This window comes from Gambusia affinis, linkage group LG12 (assembly GCF_019740435.1).
Source record: "Gambusia affinis linkage group LG12, SWU_Gaff_1.0, whole genome shotgun sequence".
Classification (NCBI taxonomy): Eukaryota; Metazoa; Chordata; class Actinopteri; order Cyprinodontiformes; family Poeciliidae; genus Gambusia; species Gambusia affinis.
Window position 1 is genome coordinate 8,193,871 of NC_057879.1, and position 18,228 is coordinate 8,212,098.

Sequence of the window (18,228 nt, forward strand, 5' to 3'; positions counted from 1 at the left end):
CAACTACAGCAGACAGATATGAGAAAGAGGAGATAGAGAAGGTAATGTCAACCACCTGGCGACCAAACTGCACACACACACACACACACACACAGTCTCTGTGATGCGCATGAGCTTTGAACAGTAAAATGCAGGTCTTCACTCATCACATGTGGTTTCAATCCCTGCAGATTGTGAACTTCAAACGCGGCGATGTGAAGAACATGGGCTACATCATCCACAGCTACAAACGAACACGATTCCTGACCCCGATTTTCATGACGTCACGCTCGCTGACTCGCAGACCTTCATCTATAAGCGTCTGCGGTCGGATTGGCAGCAAAGTCCCCGAACTGGACAGGCGGGAAAGTTAAAATCGATCTACTCTTGCAGAATAAATGTACGTTAGATGAACAGCATTGCATATTTTTCAGGCACATAGTGGCGTTTTTGAGCAGAATCAAACAACTCTGTTATCTTCAGTTGTTATAAATAGATAACAAATGTGACTTAAGACATTTTAACGCCTCTGTCTCTTTAAGAAGTTCATACTCTTTCTGAAACTGCGCCTTCAGCACAACATCACTCCTCTATTGACCCTTTGCAATATTTTTTACCAGCGTTTCACAGAGAAGTAGCTCGTATAATGGGCTCAGCAGATGATTACTAAATGGTGCTGTCTAGTCTGAAGGAGCTGAGTGGTACTCTGTAATGCAAAAGCTTGTACATGGGAAATAGGCTGTGTTCTGTGACAGCAAGCGTTTAGGCACCCCAGAATGGTTGCCATGGGAGACGAAATGATTTCTCAAACTTGCATGAAAGAATCAAAGCAACGCTCCAGATGTGTTTGATTTGGTAAAAACATTACAACCAGATGTAAAACAAAAAGCAAGAAAAGCTGATGTCACATAACACTGCCCTTTCAATTCACTAGAATTCGTAAAAGTATTTAATTTTTTATAATGTTTTGTCACATGACAACATTTTGTGTTTTGGACCAACACAAACAAGTGTAAAATTGTCATGTGGAAGTAAAATTGTGTGTGGTTTTTAAATGAACACATTTAAATTCAGCCTCTCTGAGCCAACACTTTATAAAACCACGTTTCCCTGGAAGCCTGGCTGGAGAACTATTTCATGAGGCCCTTTGTTGTAGAGTGCACAGCCGTGAATAGTAGAATATGTTTTGGAAAAATTAAACAATGTAATCAGTTACAGTTTTCCTTTGAAAAAGATGAAAACACGGCCACCACTGAGAACTCATTCACAGGCCGACTAGGAAATCATAAATGATGATGAATGAAGGGGTCTATTCTTCATCGCCACTATTATACTTTTTTTTTTTTTTCCTGTGTTGAAAGAGAAAAACTGTCAGCACTCTGGTGTTTGAGAATTAAAGATACAGCAATTAAGCCTTGATGAGCAAAAACAGACGAGCCACTTCCATGGAACCAAGTAAAAACCGCAGCTGATCGGGGCAAATATTGTTTCCAAAGAACACGTGGTTTTGATTTTCTTTGTGGTTCAATTAGCATCAATTTTAGAATATTTCGTAGTGTGAAATATTCTGTGTAAAAGTAAAAAGTGTATTTGTAACAGAAACGATGAAACCATCATCATAACTCCAAAGACAGGCATTCAGCAGCAGCCTTGGAAAGAATCCCCTTCTGCTCTCGAAAAGGTTTTTCTTATCTGAGAAAACCTTCTGATTGTTTGGGAGATCTGGGAAACCATCTGTTGAGAGAAGAAGAGATCCTGCGCGCTACGGTAAATGCGACTCCTGATATGATCCATGTGTCAGGGTTGCTCCCGGTGCAAAGCAAAGGGTTTCCTTAGAATTCCCAAAGTAAACTTTCCCATGAATAAAGATCAAAATGTCCTCAAAATAAATCTGCTTCCAACAATCCAGACTCAGCATCTCGATGTTTGGAGAACTGGAAGCAGAAAGTGATTATGCAGCGGTTGGAAAATGAAAACAAAAGTTACAAGATGTCATAAAGCAGGAGGACGACCTGAAGGAGCAAACTGGGTCAGCGTCAGTCAGGAACTGGCTTAGACGTTGATGACCGGCAAGAGAGATGAAACAGCTGACGAAGAGTTAAGACAGGAAACGTCGACTCCTCCCTTAAATTGGTTGTATTTAACTTTAACTAGAGAGTCCTGTACAGGCTGGTGAGGGGAACTGGAGTTTTGTTTCCATTAAACCAAAACCTCAACTTCAGAAACACCTGACTTTCTCACCCAACCTGTTAAAATCCTAAACTTCTGCTAAGATGATGCACTTTATATCATTTTACAAGTTTCCTGTTTTGGTTTTCATTTCTAGATATTTAAACATGTGGAAACAGATTGGTTAAACTTTAGGCCATATTTTTTTTCTTCTTTTTTTCCCGCGTGTTATTGGTTTAAAATACTTACAGTCCTTCCAGTTTTGTGTGATTCTGAAATTGTGAAAATTCATGGAAAATCAACAGATCCTCACATTTTTTTTATTTTCTTTTTTGCGGCAATGCGTAATTGTGAGTTTACTGCAAATTTTCTGCAAAAATAGTCAAAAACATTGGCTTCAAGTGACTGGTAACTCCCACCTGCAGGTGGCAGTATTTCTTACTTCTACTACACTGCTGACTCAGCCTTGCCTGATGTTAAGTCGTAGACCATGAGCGATATATATGGCGAGTAACAACAATTGAGCTATTTAATATTTGTGCATGCAATCTTGTCTGCTAGTTACCGGTATGTTAATTTTCATACTTTTCTTCTGTATTTAGATTTTGGAAAGGGTCTAATGAGGAACATATATGTTTAAATAAATAATTTGTAAAGAAACACCATAACATTTTTTTTTTTTTTGATTGCAAAAGAAATTACAAAAACAATCTTGGAGAGACTGAGAGTACATGAAACATGCTTCTGCACATTAGGGAGTTTCAGGATGAGTAGCAGGAGCGTGCACAGACATTTCAGAGGCTGCGTGCTCAAGTATCAAAAGGGACACTTTGTGCGGCATAAATGTTGCAGGCCACACAAAACACTGCAAAAAAGAAAAACACATTCGTTCAAAAAACATACAAAAAAAAATAAAATTCAGAAGTGAACTTTTTTTTACAAGCCGCTGATAATTGGCTTGTCTTTTTTATTTGTAAAAGACAAAGCTAACCATGCTACTCGTCATGCTAGCCATGATATTTGTTATTTGTGGTCTCCTGAATAGTTGATTAAACTGGAACAACTGATACAACCCATAACTTTTAAGATTGCTCAGAGTTTCTCCATCCATAGAAATAAAGCTGACAAAATCTTTAAAAATGTTAGTATTTGTAAACAAAGAACCTTATTTTAGATGAAAGAGTAACCACAACGATCATACCCCATTTGAAAATTGAGAAGTTTTTATCTAGATTTTTTTTTTTTTTATTAAATTTTATACATAATTTCATGTATTTGTAAGAATACTAAGGATATAAGGAAAGTGCTTTGCTGGATTCTTGTTCTGCTGCCTGTTGTAACACAGGCCGGTTTTCTTCGCAGTGACACCTACTGTTTAAAGTGTGAACTGCAATGACCGCAGAGTGCCTAAAATGTCGGCGTAAAAGCCAACACAGTTCGTTCTTCCACTGGTTGAAAAGACCAACGATCACAACCACAGCTTTACAGATTTCCTTATAAGTTTTGAGGACGCTTTCCCGTCTCACAAACAAAAAGACTAAACAAATAATAAAAAAAGAAATCAGCAGCGGACTGGTATTTACAAGAAAGAAGAGGTGACTTACAAGGAGACCTCTCGAATCGGGAAAAATGTAAACTGATGAAGTTCTGTAAATCTAAAGCTGACTTTGTGTGATTGCTGTGAATCACAGGGCGGAGCTACGCTAATGTACAGATGGAAGGAAAACACAAACATGTGGAAGTGTTTACATATCGCAACATCGAAACCTGGGAAATGTGGTAATTTTATTGTAAACCCACTCAAGTTTGAATGAGGGGTTGAAGCGTTGGAACATGTAAGCTGCATGATCCACACACACAGACACACACACACACTCGGAAAGAAATGCAGACGCTCCATCGCCACCGCTCCTTTCCTGGTGTCCTTGACGACGGCATATACACAGCTGCATCAGCTCATAGCCGTCGGCCCTAATGGCGCACAGATTCACACAAAAAGTGTCCAGTTGTTCCTAAAAAAGGATTCCCAGCTGCAGAACAGAAGGGCCGTGTGGAAACAAGATGGACGGACACCGAAAAAAACAGTAACTATGAAGTATGTAAAGTATGAGTGAAAAGCAGAAGGCCAGATGGGAAGCTAAATACAAAGAAAAACGGCATTTATCTATTTTCACTGTAATTTTCATGATAAAGGAGGCTAACAAGGATTATTTATTTTAATAAATCAAGCAACATGACTCACATTCTGTCAGCAACGGCGGCCAACGAGATAAAACGAGAGCCAGAGTGAAGAAAAAAGTCCACAAAGGGAAAAAAGTATGAGGCTGACTCACATCTCGGCCTGAATCTCCAGGATCTCCATCATCCCCTTTGGGTCCAGGAGTTCCCTTGTTACCCTGAAGCGAATTTTTGCAGAGGTCAGCTAAAATGCTTTACATAATCACAAACTACCGTCGTGTGGATTATAGTGTTGAAATATTCAGCTAAAATATGAATGCAAACGTCGACCCACCGGCAGGCCACGGTCTCCACGGGGCCCAGGGTATCCCTACAAACAAACGTACAGAGGATCAGAAATGTTTATAACGTTCTCATTCACATATCACATGAGTGCTGCACAAAATCGATGAGAAAGGTTTTACTTGGAAGCCAGGACAGCCTTTGGTGCCGTTTCCTTGTTTACCTGGCACTCCCTGAAATAAAGCAAACAGAAAACTTTCAAGATCCACGACGGACGGCTGACGTTTAATCTCTGCCCCTGTGTCTCCCCAGACTCACCCTCTCCCCGATTAGGCCTCTGTCCCCTGCTGCACCTCTGATTCCTTTCGCTCCTTTGGGCCCCTGGGAGATAAAAGCAAAGGTAGAGTGAAATCTAGATGTTAAAAATCTTGAGTATTTCTTGAAACGTCTTCTCAAACAATCATCGCCAGAGTGACATAAGAAAGCCCTGGAGCCGCTTTTTTAAAATAGCGTAGCAAAAAGACTGGTGGGGTCTTCTGGTTTTAAACTTTAGCAATCTCTTTTTGAAGTGGAGAAACGTTTCGCAAAATTCGGAAACCGCAGTCTGATAAACTTCCTGGCATGCAAGGCTGTGAGATAAGGAGTGCTGAGAGTTTGCAGCGACATTAGCAAGATTACTTAGCTTGATTGGAGTTTTAATGTGTTGAACCTTTAGCAATCGAGCTTTGACCACTTCCGAAGGTATTCACATTTTTTCAACGCTCTGTGACGTTACGGACCGATCCTCAGCGCAGTTTGAGTGGAATTTTCTTTAAAACTCCAGTCAAAGTGAGTCAGATTGCAAATGATTAAGCTGTGTAGTAGTTTACAAATGAGTTAGTTTAGTTCATAATGCGAAAGTGAAAACTTGTTTTCAGACGAGTGTTGACTTTGAGAACATCTTTTAGTATCATTTAAAGGGTCGGTATTATGTATTTTCCCAGCACTTGGTGCCATTTTATAGCATAATCAAGTAACTATGTTACCTTTTGTTGTTATATAGCAAAAGTGAAGAAATTTTATTTTTTTAATCTGAATCTTGAAATTGGGTCTCTGTTTCTTTAAGAAGCTTCCGCTCTTTCCGGTCTGCCTTCAGACCGTCTTCACAACTACAGTTCTCCATTAAGCCGTTGAAATTGTTCTTAGGGGCATTTCGCCGAGATGTAGTTAGTATAATGAGCTCAGCATACTCGCAGGTGTTTGCTAATTGCTGCTGCCACTAGTCTGTAGGAGCTCAGCAAGAAAGGCACAGATAAGATGCAAGCTACACTGGAATCTGCTCTAGGAGGAGCTTCGTGGCGCTTTGTGGGAGTAAGTATTTAGACACCCTGAACGGTCGCCACGGGAAGTTGAAGGATTTGAACAAATCAGAGCAACACTCCAGGTGCAAAGAATAACATCATGACATGATGTAAAATGATTTAAAGTGACAGCTCAACACTGCCACTTTAAAGATAACAGCCTCAGGTTTTCTAGGGTTTGTGTCTACAAGCTTAGCAAACCATTTTCTCCCACTCTGTTCTGTGGCTCACCCTCAGCTCAATCAGGTTGGACGGGTAGCGTAGATAGGTAGAGATCTTAGATGTTCTTGGAACAGAAACCTCATTTTCTAAAGAAATGGACCTCAGAACAACAATTGTTATTTTAGTTTCATCAGAGCGGAAAAATTTTTCTCCTTGTCCTTTTGGTGTTTTCCCACCGGATAGTCCGGTAGACGCAGATCAATTGCGGACCAAAATTGCAACATTTGTTACATTTTCAGCTGGTGCGGTTCGCTTTCACACTGCACTGAGCCAAACGAACCAAGCCCTTTGATAAACATGTTCACCTGCTCGCCTGTGGGGGCATTGCACCAAGATCCACTGAAGGAAATGACGCAAAAACCTCAGAAGAAGACACTGAGCGCAACGTCCTTCACAAAATGTAAACACAGATGGAGTGGTGTCACATTTAAGCAGTTATAGGATTTTGTAGAAGACCACAAGCCATTTCTCCCGCTAATTCCTAGACTGTAACTTTAACAAAGCTAGAGTTCTATTAAAGCGGACTAACCAGGGCTGGTGTGAATGCTCCCTTGGATGCTTCAGAGTTGGCCACGCTACTATAAAGACGTGACTGGTGGAGTACATTAGTAATGATCGATCTTCTAATTGGTTTTCTATCTCCAATGTAGTCCCTCCTAAGGCTCCAGAGGATTCTTGGTCATCTCTCTGATCAAGGTCTTTCTTCCCCGATGACTCAGTTTGTCTGGGTGGCCTGGTCTTGGGAGGTCCCTGGTGGTTCCAAACCTTTATTCTTTCCAAGTAATGGGGAATAAAATGGCTTTGTGGGATAATCAATGCTGCCAATATTTCTATGTGCTTTTCCACAGATTCGAGCTTCAACACAACCTGGGGGCTCTGCACACAATCATTTTGACTTCATTCCTTGACTTCTGCGCTCATATACCCCCTGAGCTGCAAGACCTTATATAGACTAAAGTGCTCAATTCCAAGTCATCCTCAGTGTCGTAGTGAACGAGCTGCAGAAGTGTTTCAGTGCTGATCAGTGGAGTTGAGCTCAAATTGTGAATTTTTAAACATCTAGTATTTAGAAATCTTTTAATTTATACTCTTTTAAATAAATGAATAAAAAACTGGGAAAACAATATTTCATTTTGTTATTGTGGGGAGGTGAGTCAAGTAAGAGTAGCACCACTTAAACATTTTTTTTTTTACTTATGTAAAAGTAGATATACATGAAATTACTCAAGTAAGAGTAAAAAAGTGATAAAAAAGTAAAAAGGCTACTGAAGTATGGAGTAACTAACCAAAACATCAATTATTTAATATTTAAAGACTACATAATCCGACAGAAATTTGGGTATTTTAAAAGATCAAACTGAAAATAATTCATATAAATAACATAATTACAAAGTAAAATCAGGCAAAAGAAACATTTTTCCAAACGAAACCTTAACAAAAACTGCAGGTGTGTGTCTGTGTCTGGTAAATTTTCATTCAGTGAATTGACTCACAGTGTGTGGAGTATCCACAAATTTTACTCACGATAGAGTAGCAATACTTCACAATAACCTCACAGCATTGCAAAAATACTTCTGAAAGTTGATTCTTTAAGTAAAGTAACTGAAGAAAATGTGTAGATTATAAAACTATTCTCAAAATAAATAATATAGGTTAAAGCAGGCTCGGCCATGACAAAGAAGAAGAAGATGCGTCTTTTGTGTTTTTAAGAATTCAACAGTAGACGAGACCCACCTCTGGTCCTGGTGGACCTTCGTCTCCCCTGTAGCCAGGAGGGCCGGGTCTTCCTGGTTCACCCTGGAAACCACAGTGAAAACACTTAGCAAAGGAAAAACATCTTAATTGTGTACGACAACGAGCCGACCCAACATAAAGATCCCATTTCTCATCACCCGATTCTCAGGAGAACATCCTGTTCATGTTGAGCAGATGTGTGCTTTTCATACATCCAAAAATAGCCACGAGACACTAGCTGTTCATCTAAACTTCCCCGCGACTACAGCGCAACCGGAGGACAAAAGGAAACGTCTTAAGGCAACGGGGTCTGAGAAGTTAACCTATATCCATCTGGCACGCTAAGCAAGACAGAAAAACCTCTGAGCACAAGTTGTGTTTACAACTGGAGGTAAAATAAAAAAACCTCCTGAGAGCCGCAGCAGAGAGTGGCATCTCGGGGTCGCCGTAGCAACGATTTGATGCCAACTGGTGTGCAGTGATGGCAGGATAAGGCATTTTCTGCCCTGCTAGCATACACTTCTCAGTCAGGACTGAGATTGAGCTTTTTGACACCAACAAAAAATTAATCTTTGTTGAAAATGTTAGAGTACGTACAGGATTAACACAATGCTGTGAATTAGTCTAGCATCATCAGTTGTGGTTGGTCTGCTGTGCTCAGTAATGACTAGGAGCTTTGCTAATTTTTCCTCTCTTTATTCAACTCAACTCAATTCAATTTAAAAAAATACTTTATTTGAGGCAACGCTCAAATAATGCAAAGTATCTTGTGAGTGGTGATGCTGTGGTTCACGGAGGCTCTCCAGTAGCAGCCAGTCTTGCATCCGATCTGTTTAGGCCTCTGACTCATTGGCTCCCTGTATGAGAACCCCGTGACTCACAGCATGCTAACAGCAGAGCTGATGTTCCACCGTAGCATGGACTGCAGCTGTTGGCAACCACTGCTAATATACTTTATTCAACCAAATTTAACTCAATTCAATTAAAATCAATCGCTTTTGCCATTCCTCTTTAAATGTCTGTCTGGCCGTTTGGTTAGAAATCCGGGCAGAGAGACGTTGGAATAATCACACCATTTATGTTCTCTTTTGATTCCTAAAGTCTCCAAGAGGTGACTTTAGGAATAAACTGTTTCGTTTATGTTGTTTCTTCTGACTTGTGTTTTTATTGTGGATATACTCCATATATGATCTGGCTGTCACGGCAACGAACTTTGCTGGACGACAGATTGTCCCAGACGTTTCTGAGATAAACAGCAACCTTGTTGTTTTGAGACCATTTTCAAGTAATATAATGATAATGATGTAACAATGCAAGAAGACATTCTCAAACATGAATTGACTTTAAATTCTAACAAATATTTAACACTGGGACAGGAAGTAAACTAAGTGCCCTTCAAAGAAAGAGCTAGTTGAGACTAAAGCACCAGACTGAAGACTTCTGTCATGCAGTTTTTGGTAGAAAGAAAGAGAAAAGAGAAAAACACTAAATCATGCAAATGGAAATTATTGAGCTCGTTTTAATCCATCATGGGATTCACTGATTTATTACGACAGGCGTCAGCATTCGGTAGCGCTCGCGCTGTATCTCCAACACCAGGAATGTCCTGAATCAGAGCAGAAACCAATTTGGGTGTGAACATAAATGCGGCTTGAGTTTTTCTTTTCCTTTTTCACAGCGGAGGAGTAGGAGGCCGGCCCCTGCTACTCAGATGTTCCATGTTTTAAGGCCATTCAGGTGCCAAGTAGTTACTGAGCTCCAATGAGGAAAGGAGGCCCAGTGAAAAGAGCCATTGAAGAGTTTCTTACATCACGGAAGTTACCACGGCTAATGCTGGTAATGTCTTATTATTATTGCTCTGCCTGGTGCCTCATTAAGAAAACCGTAGTGAGGGTTTGGCTCAAGGAGGTGGAGAGAAGAACTGAGTCAGAGGGGAAAGAGTGAGCGAGGAGATGAACGCCGAGGATGGGAAACGGGAGGAGTGGGCATCAGACTCGTGAGCTCCAGCTCTACAGAGTACGGAAGGAAACTACCTCCATTAAGTGGGAAAAAGACCTAACAAAAGAAAGAAATCGAGGGTGGACCATCTAGGATGCATGTAACTTCTGTTTGTGTGTCTTACAGGATCTCCGTTGGGACCGGTTGTGCCCTCTCTCCCCTGCTCTCCACGTGGTCCTGGATCCCCCTGGCAGGAAAGAGAACAACCTTAAAAGACCTGAATGCAAACAAAACACATAGATCCGATCTTCACAAGATGCATCAGCAGGGAACTCTACAAACACCGGTTCGGTAAAGGTCAGCCGCGCTCGCTGTTGATTCGGCTCAATGGCCGAACCGCGTGTCGCAGGAATCACTCAGAAATTACAAAAATCGATCAGGAACGTGGATGGTACTTTACCCGCCTCGTCATAGTCGCCATAGTAACTTACGGGATCTCCTTTCGGGCCTCGGTTTCCTGGAGAACCGTCCTCACCCTTCTCTCCCCTTTTTCCCTGTGGAGGATTTCAAAGACGTTCGCGTAAACTTCAGAGTCCTCTGGAACGCAAACTCACGAGCTCACGTCAATGTTAATTCTACTAACGCGTTCTCCGCCAGCGCCGTCCGGTCCGGGTGGTCCCTGAAAAAAAACACAGAAATACAGGAAATTTACTGAATTTGAAGGCTGTGTTAGTGGGTGGGAGGAGGCAAGGCTATTGTAGGCAACTAAAACTGGAACCGAGAAAACATTTTTCATTAACTGACATAAATAAAAACGAGTTAATGGGAAAAAAACCATAACTAACTGGAACTACGTCAAGTGTTTACAAAACTAACTAAAATAAACTGAAATTATAGATATGAATCTATTCTTCCCTTTGCCCTCTCATCTGTCGGCAAATTACGACACTTACAAAGGAGTAAGGAGTGCCATGCTACACCATTAGCATAGCACATAGTCCATTTTGTGGACTATGCTACGCTAGTCCTCAAAATGGCGATGGCAAAAGTTGGGAGAAAACACCAGAGTCCGTTGGTTGTTTAACAATTGAATACATTTTTTGAAAATCGGATCTTCTGTTGATCGATGTATACATGATCACAATACAATACTCCATCTGAAAATTAACCAATTATGAAAATCTAAAGCAACTAAAGTAAAACTAAACAATAGGCTATTCAACTAATAAGAAATAAACACTCAATAAAGCTAACTGAACAAAAAGTCATAACGAAACTGTTACTCATTTTGCTAAACTAAAACCCAAAGCTGTTATGGCCATGGGAGGAAGTGATGTCACCTACGTCATCACCGCGCTCTCCTTTGTCTCCAGGAGGTCCGTTGCTGCCCGGATCGCCCTGTCACAGAGAATACGTTTGGGTAAGTGTGACAGCAACCGCTCGGTGTTTTGTCACGCTCCTTCGTTTCTCTGGACTCACCGGAATTCCCGGATTTCCGTAGTTTCCGGGTCGTCCCGGTTCGCCGTTTCTTCCTGGATCTCCCTACATGAGGAACCCGAGAGTCTTAAAAGTGACAACCTAAGAAATCTGGGACATTTATCATTGAGAAATAACCAGCTCTCACTTTTTCGCCCTTTCTTCCATAAGGCCCAGGGTCCCCCTTCGGTCCAGGATCTCCCTGCTGGCCCTGGAGATGCAACAGCACAGAGACGGTTTCAGCGAGCCAAAACGAGGTCGTGTCCACTGCACTTGGATGATCATATAAGCTCATGTGCGAGTTTGTTTACAGCAAGTTTACAGCGTATGGCTTCATTTACTCAGTCTGACAGCAGAAAATGTAAACAGAGCCGTGATCAAAGAGGCGAGGGCCTCCGCGCGTGTCGACCGTATGGGAGACAGGCGCAAGGGACATTCCTGAACATGAAACTGTGGCTAGTAGCTAATCGATAGATAAACGAGCAGCAGGGGATTCGGGTGGATCAGGAAGCGGTTTGCCTGGATGTGTTAATGTATTCATGTCCCAGGCAGCTACTGCATGTGCAGTCCTTCAAATCTCTTAGAATGACGTCTGATCTAATGACGTTTTCCAGCTTAATTTAACACTATTAGGGACGCACAGATCCGATTTTTCCACTTCCGATAGATATTGGAGGTGTAGTATCAACTGATACCGAACCAATACAGATACTAATTGACCATAAATGTACTGAATTATAAATTAACCTCTGGATCTCTGCCAGATTTAAGAATGAGTGAAATATTGGCTCTGTATAAAGTGTGTTGGGAGGGGGGTGGCAGTCTTGATACTTGCTTAGAATGGTTTAACATACGCAAAGGTAGAGGCGATAATTTGGAACTGAATACTTTGAAGAAGTCAACACTGAAGCCGTCACGACCAGGCGCTTTGTTGTTGGGAAGTGTAGTGAGAACAGATTTGATTCCTGTAAAGTTATGTTGGCTTCCAGAGCTTCAACCGAATCTGATGGTAGTTTTGGCAAATTCAAATTTTCAAAAAAATCTTTCCAGATTTTCAATGTCCAATTTTCCACTAACAATCACATATCTTCCCCTTTGATCTGAAATTGTCTGCTTGTGAATGAAAGGTGTTTGTTCTTTAATCAAGATTGCAACTCCTCTAGTTTTTTGTGCTGAAATTTGACTGGTATATATGGGAAGCCCATGAGGGGCTAAGAACTTTTGCAGCTGTTATCTTAATATGGGTTTCCTGGAGAAAACAAATATCCGCCTTCAGTGAATGCAAATGTGCATAAACTTTACCTCTTTTTAGAGGGCTGTTTATCCCTCGAACGTTCCAGCTACTCAAATTATCCCCTCCCTTACTATGCTTTTCTGGATCAATTAACATTAATTTGTATGCACTTTAGAAACTAACTGTTGCATGACTGTGGAGATAATTATAAGGTACTCAGAACACGCCGATGTGCAAGAAACAGTATCCCCAGTAACATAACTAACCCTCCCCACAAAACCAACATAACTGAACAGAACCAGGAGCTCTGTCTCCATACCTCCAATGGACCTTACCAGAGGGGCCGCTTTTCATTGGCTGATGCCCATTCAACACGGTCACAAACACAAGCTTCCCGTTAGCTAAGTACAGCATAATGGCTGTACTGATACAACTTCTACACCTTAAAGCCTGTCTGCTACACAGTCTTACATTAGCTAAACAGATCAATATGCAATATGTACTGTATCTGACATACACTAAAGATTTTTATTTTAGCAGAAAAGGCTTTGGACTAAACTGTTATTCGTGTTAGCCACAATAGCACCAAGTGTAGCTAGTCAATCAACCATCGCTGTGTTCAGGGAAGCGCTGATTAATAATCGAGAAATAAATATCAAGCCTGGAAACTTGATATCGTAACGGACTGAATGTTATGTTTTTAACGTAATATTTGCTCGTCTTGCGGGGCGCAGGCGGTTGCCACGGTAACAGGTGTGTTTAAACTACAGAGAGAGAGAGAGAGTAAAAAGGTACGAGTGGTTTTGAGTTGATGATGTGTTCGGGTTATTTTACCTTTGTTTACTTTTGCTGTGTTCCCAGTAGCTGATATATTGTGAAAATCCGGTAGAAATGATGCACTAATCAATCATGTTTACATAGAAACAACACGCCGCGAGGCTTTGTTTGTGAGACTTGCGATCACGTGGGTCGGTTGTGGGCGGAGCTTGGTGGCGGATGGAACCTGGAGAACACGTGGGGCTCGTGTTAGCATTAGCCACCTCGAAGCTTGCTAGTTTGGTCCGGTCGTCCAGGATCTCATCCCCCGAGCTTTTGTCTTTCTTATTAAGTTTGGGCTTGGTCATTCTGTTCATAGTGCGATGGTGCACTACGAATATGCTAGGCAGAAATTTAAATATTATTTAGGGTGAAATAATGGTGGAGTTGAGTCGGAGCTCCCTCAAAACACGTCTACTCCAGCTTGAGACCTAGGCCACGCCCCCAATCACAACTATTTTGAGCTTATCTTGATTTCAGAGATTTCAAAACCTTTGTTGGCCAACACCCAGGGAAATTTCTGCTTCTTCCCTATTGGCTACATTCCAAGCCATCTGGAACATGCGACTCAAATGCATTGAGAGAACAAGTCAAAACCGTGACAACAAGATTACTCTAGGGTCAAGTCGTTAAACTCACATCTGATCCGGGAGCGCCTTTACAGCCGGGGAGGCCGGGGTAACCAGCTAAACCCTGATGAGAATGAAAACAAAAAGACGTGCTGGAACGCAATCATCAAAGAAACAGGAAAAGGAGGAGCGGCGGCGGCATGTGCCCACTCCTACCTTTTGCCCATCGATTCCATCCAGGCCTCTTTGGCCTTTGTCACCCTGAAAAGGAAGAACAGATGGAAGAAACGGACATCAGAATGAGGTTTACAGCTAGAAAACATTGTCAGATCAAAGGTAAGACAATCAGGATGAGTTTACCTTGAAGCCTTTGTGCCCCCTTTCGCCCTGCAGAAAAACACCATGAATCAGAACTGAGCATGCTCAGGACAAGTTGTAAAACGACGAGTCGTCATATCTGACAGTACCTTGTCTCCTCGTCCACCGCGGTCTCCCTACAAGCACAAAAACACACATCAGTGTTGCCATCATAATGTCTTCTCCAAGTGTAGGAATAAACATCCTGGGACGTTAAATTTTCACGTAGCAAGCTGATGTTACCTTCATACATAATCTAATTTGAACCACAAAAAAAAAAAAAAGATCAATGTTGACATTCTGATGTCACAGGAAGTGACACTATGGAGGAAAAACTGAATATAAATACAATAACTGTCAACAAACAAATCTTTTAATGCAAACTGTTAGTTGTACTCAGCTGTAACATGACTCAATGCTAATGCTAGCTGTTAGCCTCGCTAGACTGTCTGATGCTGTCTACTATGGTTTTAATGACTTCTTTTTGGCTTATGTTGATTGTTGTTCCTTGTTTGCACAATTCCATGAAAACACATCAATAATTAGCTGTCTACAAGTATCTGAAGGTAAACATTGACTTCTTACTTTCATCCCGCTTCAGACAACAGAATTAGCCAAATCTACCAACAAGTCACCTCATATATATTTAGAAACTATGAAATGTAAAAAGAAAAAAATTAAAAACGGAAGAAATGGTGTTACAATAAGAGTTTCTTTGGTTGATATCATAATGCTAAAAGTGTTAATGTCAGTCTTAGATTTCCTTCATGAACTTTACCTTCATCCCACTGTAACCAACTGGACCAGGATCCCCCTCGTTTCCCTGTGACAGAGATACACAAATTACCTCGTCTGATGGGGCCAAACAGATTCAGGAAAATGTGCTGACATCTCCCTCATCTGGCAGGCACGTCGTCATGAAAGAAGGTGGAGGGACTTACATCAGAGCCGACATCTCCTTTCTCTCCTGGCATTCCTGGTCGCCCCGTCTCTCCCTGAAGAAGGAGAAAAAGTAATTGTGAGTTTTCACGTTTTATGCCTTCGATTGGCTTCCGTTCGAATGACAGACGACCCACCTTGGCGCCAGGGTCCCCATCAGGTCCTTTTGGGCCCCCAGAAGCCTGCAATTATCACCAAAGATACTCGCTGAATACAACACAGGACAGATAAGGGTTCACACTGGGGAGAGACTAAAGCATGGATACTTACATTGCAGTCAAAGGAGCAGCACTGCAAAAAGAGAAGAGAAATGTGAAAACAGGAAGAGGCTGGTAAACAACATTGGATGTCTACAAAGTAACCGTCACTTTAAGGGAAGGAGAGAAGAAGCCAAAACAGTCGCTATCGCAGCCATCTTAATTAGCCTTTCTAAGTCATTTCAGCTTTATACACACTTCCTTAGCAACCATTCCCTGCTTCCTGTCATTGTCAGAGTTGGGCAGGCCTGACTGGGTCCAGGCACTGACAAGAATCACCATAATCCTTAAATGGACAACTTTACCTCGCTGGCTACAGAACGTATCAGGCAGATTTAAGCTAGCATGCTAAAGGATGAACCTGAGGAGCTAGTCGTGTTTAGTGGCTGCCTGGTTTTAGACTACCACAATCTCAGACTACAGAGATGAACAGCATTAATGTTCAGAAATTCCAAACATCAAGTAAATTTCCACCACCAAGATGTTATCAGAGAAACATACCACATCCTTTGTCTCATTTGTCTGCGAAGAAAAAGAAATAGAAATTGATTAGTTCGATGTAAATTCAACTTTTTAAGGTAGGAAATAATGAAAAATAAAGCATACAATCATGTCGATGATGGTTCGGATAGTTTTCATCTTCGTTGATCTGGTTTCATCCGCAGCAGTGAAGTTCTGCCTGTAGTTCTGGTCTGTGGCGATGAGGGACAGTCTGGTGTCCTGGTGAGACCAAAAGACAGAGACATTAATTTACCTTTACATCTAAACAAGCTGCTATAACTGTACCTGTGATTACAGATGAACTGTAACGAGACTCTTCCAGTGTTAGCTTCTATGTAGTAATGTTTACACAGCAGGAAGAACGTTTGGATCAAATTTGTACAAACTAGGTCAAAATTTCATTAATGTACTTTGCTTGCACCAGTAAGATTTGCATTTGAAGTAATCGTCAGAGAAGAATCAATATGCCATACATACACATTACAAATAAATCAAACATCTTTGCATATGTAAGGGGAAATGGGGTATATAGTGCATATATACTCCATATTATAGCTTTCCAACATATCGACAAATGTATGCACTTTCATGTGTATCGACTGTCTGGATTCAATATTTGGTGGGATATTATAATTTAAGTGCCACACATGCAACTTCTACATGTTAACAATACATTGGACCTGTTGGATGCAGTTTCTCTGCCTTCAAGCTCCACAATGGATGAATATTTTCAGCGGGTTAGTTTCTAAAGCTCTCAAAAAACCATGGGAACATTGTGATGAAGATAAAGAAATAAATGGTTAGAAAAATGTGTGTTAATCATCCACTTAACAACATCTCTTTAGCTCCACTCTACCAGGACCTGGAGGAAATTTGCTAACTTTTTCACTGAGAAAAATTCTGAAAATCATACTGTCAGTACATCAATATCAAGCCCCATTACCAATGTCACGCCCCATCAAAATCAATCTGGAAAAAATGAAACAATTCTACTGGTTCAAGCAAACAAAATAACAACTAAAAGAAATTATAAATTAATTCAGCTCCTCCTGTTTTCTTGCTATCATTCCTACGGCTTTCCTTTAGAAAGTTCTTCAGAAAGTTCTGCCTGTCGTTGCACCAGATTTGATTCAGACAGAAAACTCTTCCCTCTTGTGAGGTGTTTCTCCCCAGGTTTTAAAAACGGCAGTTATCAAACCACTGATAAAAAAAAAGAAAGAACAACTTGGACTGATCACAACCGCAGAGTTACAGGCCAATCTTTGGTCTTCCGTTCAACAACTAAACTACTTTCTAACAAAGACCAACGCCTCTGACGTCTTCCAGTCTGGTTTCCGGGCTCACCACGGTACTGAGACTCGTTAAAGTGTTCAGTATCATCAACATAAATGCAGACTGTGGAAGAACCACAGTGTTGGTTCTGTTGGACCTCAGTGCGGCATTTGACTCTGTTGACCATGACGTACTACTGAAACGAATGGAGGGTCGGGTAGGACTCTCTGGTCCAATACTCAATTCCTTTGAATCTTACAAGAATTTTTTCATGTCAATATGTAACTTCATCATCAGAGCTCAAGGTACCCCAAGGCTCAACACCGGGGACCCTCTTATTTACCATCTACTTGCTCCCGCTAGCTCAAGTTATAAGATTAGTTAGCATAGCAATGCAGATGATGCACAGCTACATTACAATCACCAAGTTTTATGAACTCATTAAAGCACTGAACAGTTGCTTAGAAAAAAATCAATGTATGGATGTGAAACAACTTTCTCCAGCTGAACGGAAACAGAACTGAAGTTATTATTTTGGTCCTAAACGGGGACAATGTAGGGCCAGCACACAGCTTTAGTTATTACAACTAGGATCTACCAATCAGGGCCGAAATCTGAGTGTGGTGATGGGCTCAGACCTGAACATCCAGAGCCACATAAAGACGGTTACAAAGTCGGCCTTCTATCACATGAACAACATCTCTAGGATTAAAGGACTAATGTCTCAGCCAGATCTAGAGAAACTAATTGATGTGTTTACATTTAGTCGCCTTCATTACTGCAGTGTCCTCACAGGTCTGCCTAAAACAACAAGCAGACAGCTGTAACTGATCCAGAAAGCGTTCTCACTAAATCAGGAAGTTAGAGCACATCACACCAGTTCTGAAGTCCTTAAACTGGCTCCCAGTAGCTCAGAGAACAGCGCTACTGTTTTCTAACAAACAGCTCAGTTTGTAGAAAACTGA

General features: G+C 41.3%; 1 protein-coding gene across 1 annotated transcript in view; it reads right to left on the reverse strand.

Moving 5' to 3' along the window:
- Positions 1-18,228, reverse strand: part of col6a1 (collagen, type VI, alpha 1) — a 37,459-nt gene that overhangs the window by 11,401 nt on the left and 7,830 nt on the right. Inside the window, exons 5-25 of the mRNA XM_044133344.1 lie at positions 16,097-16,210; positions 15,992-16,012; positions 15,504-15,524; positions 15,371-15,415; positions 15,236-15,289; positions 15,073-15,117; positions 14,405-14,431; positions 14,298-14,324; positions 14,154-14,198; positions 14,008-14,061; positions 11,467-11,529; positions 11,322-11,384; positions 11,187-11,240; positions 10,486-10,521; positions 10,334-10,396; positions 10,027-10,089; positions 7,905-7,967; positions 4,927-4,989; positions 4,791-4,841; positions 4,661-4,696; positions 4,482-4,544 (exon numbers count right to left, since the gene is read on the reverse strand). Coding sequence (XP_043989279.1) covers positions 4,482-4,544; positions 4,661-4,696; positions 4,791-4,841; positions 4,927-4,989; positions 7,905-7,967; positions 10,027-10,089; positions 10,334-10,396; positions 10,486-10,521; positions 11,187-11,240; positions 11,322-11,384; positions 11,467-11,529; positions 14,008-14,061; positions 14,154-14,198; positions 14,298-14,324; positions 14,405-14,431; positions 15,073-15,117; positions 15,236-15,289; positions 15,371-15,415; positions 15,504-15,524; positions 15,992-16,012; positions 16,097-16,210 — 1,071 coding nt within the window. The remainder of the gene's footprint in view (positions 1-4,481; positions 4,545-4,660; positions 4,697-4,790; positions 4,842-4,926; positions 4,990-7,904; positions 7,968-10,026; positions 10,090-10,333; positions 10,397-10,485; positions 10,522-11,186; positions 11,241-11,321; positions 11,385-11,466; positions 11,530-14,007; positions 14,062-14,153; positions 14,199-14,297; positions 14,325-14,404; positions 14,432-15,072; positions 15,118-15,235; positions 15,290-15,370; positions 15,416-15,503; positions 15,525-15,991; positions 16,013-16,096; positions 16,211-18,228) is intronic.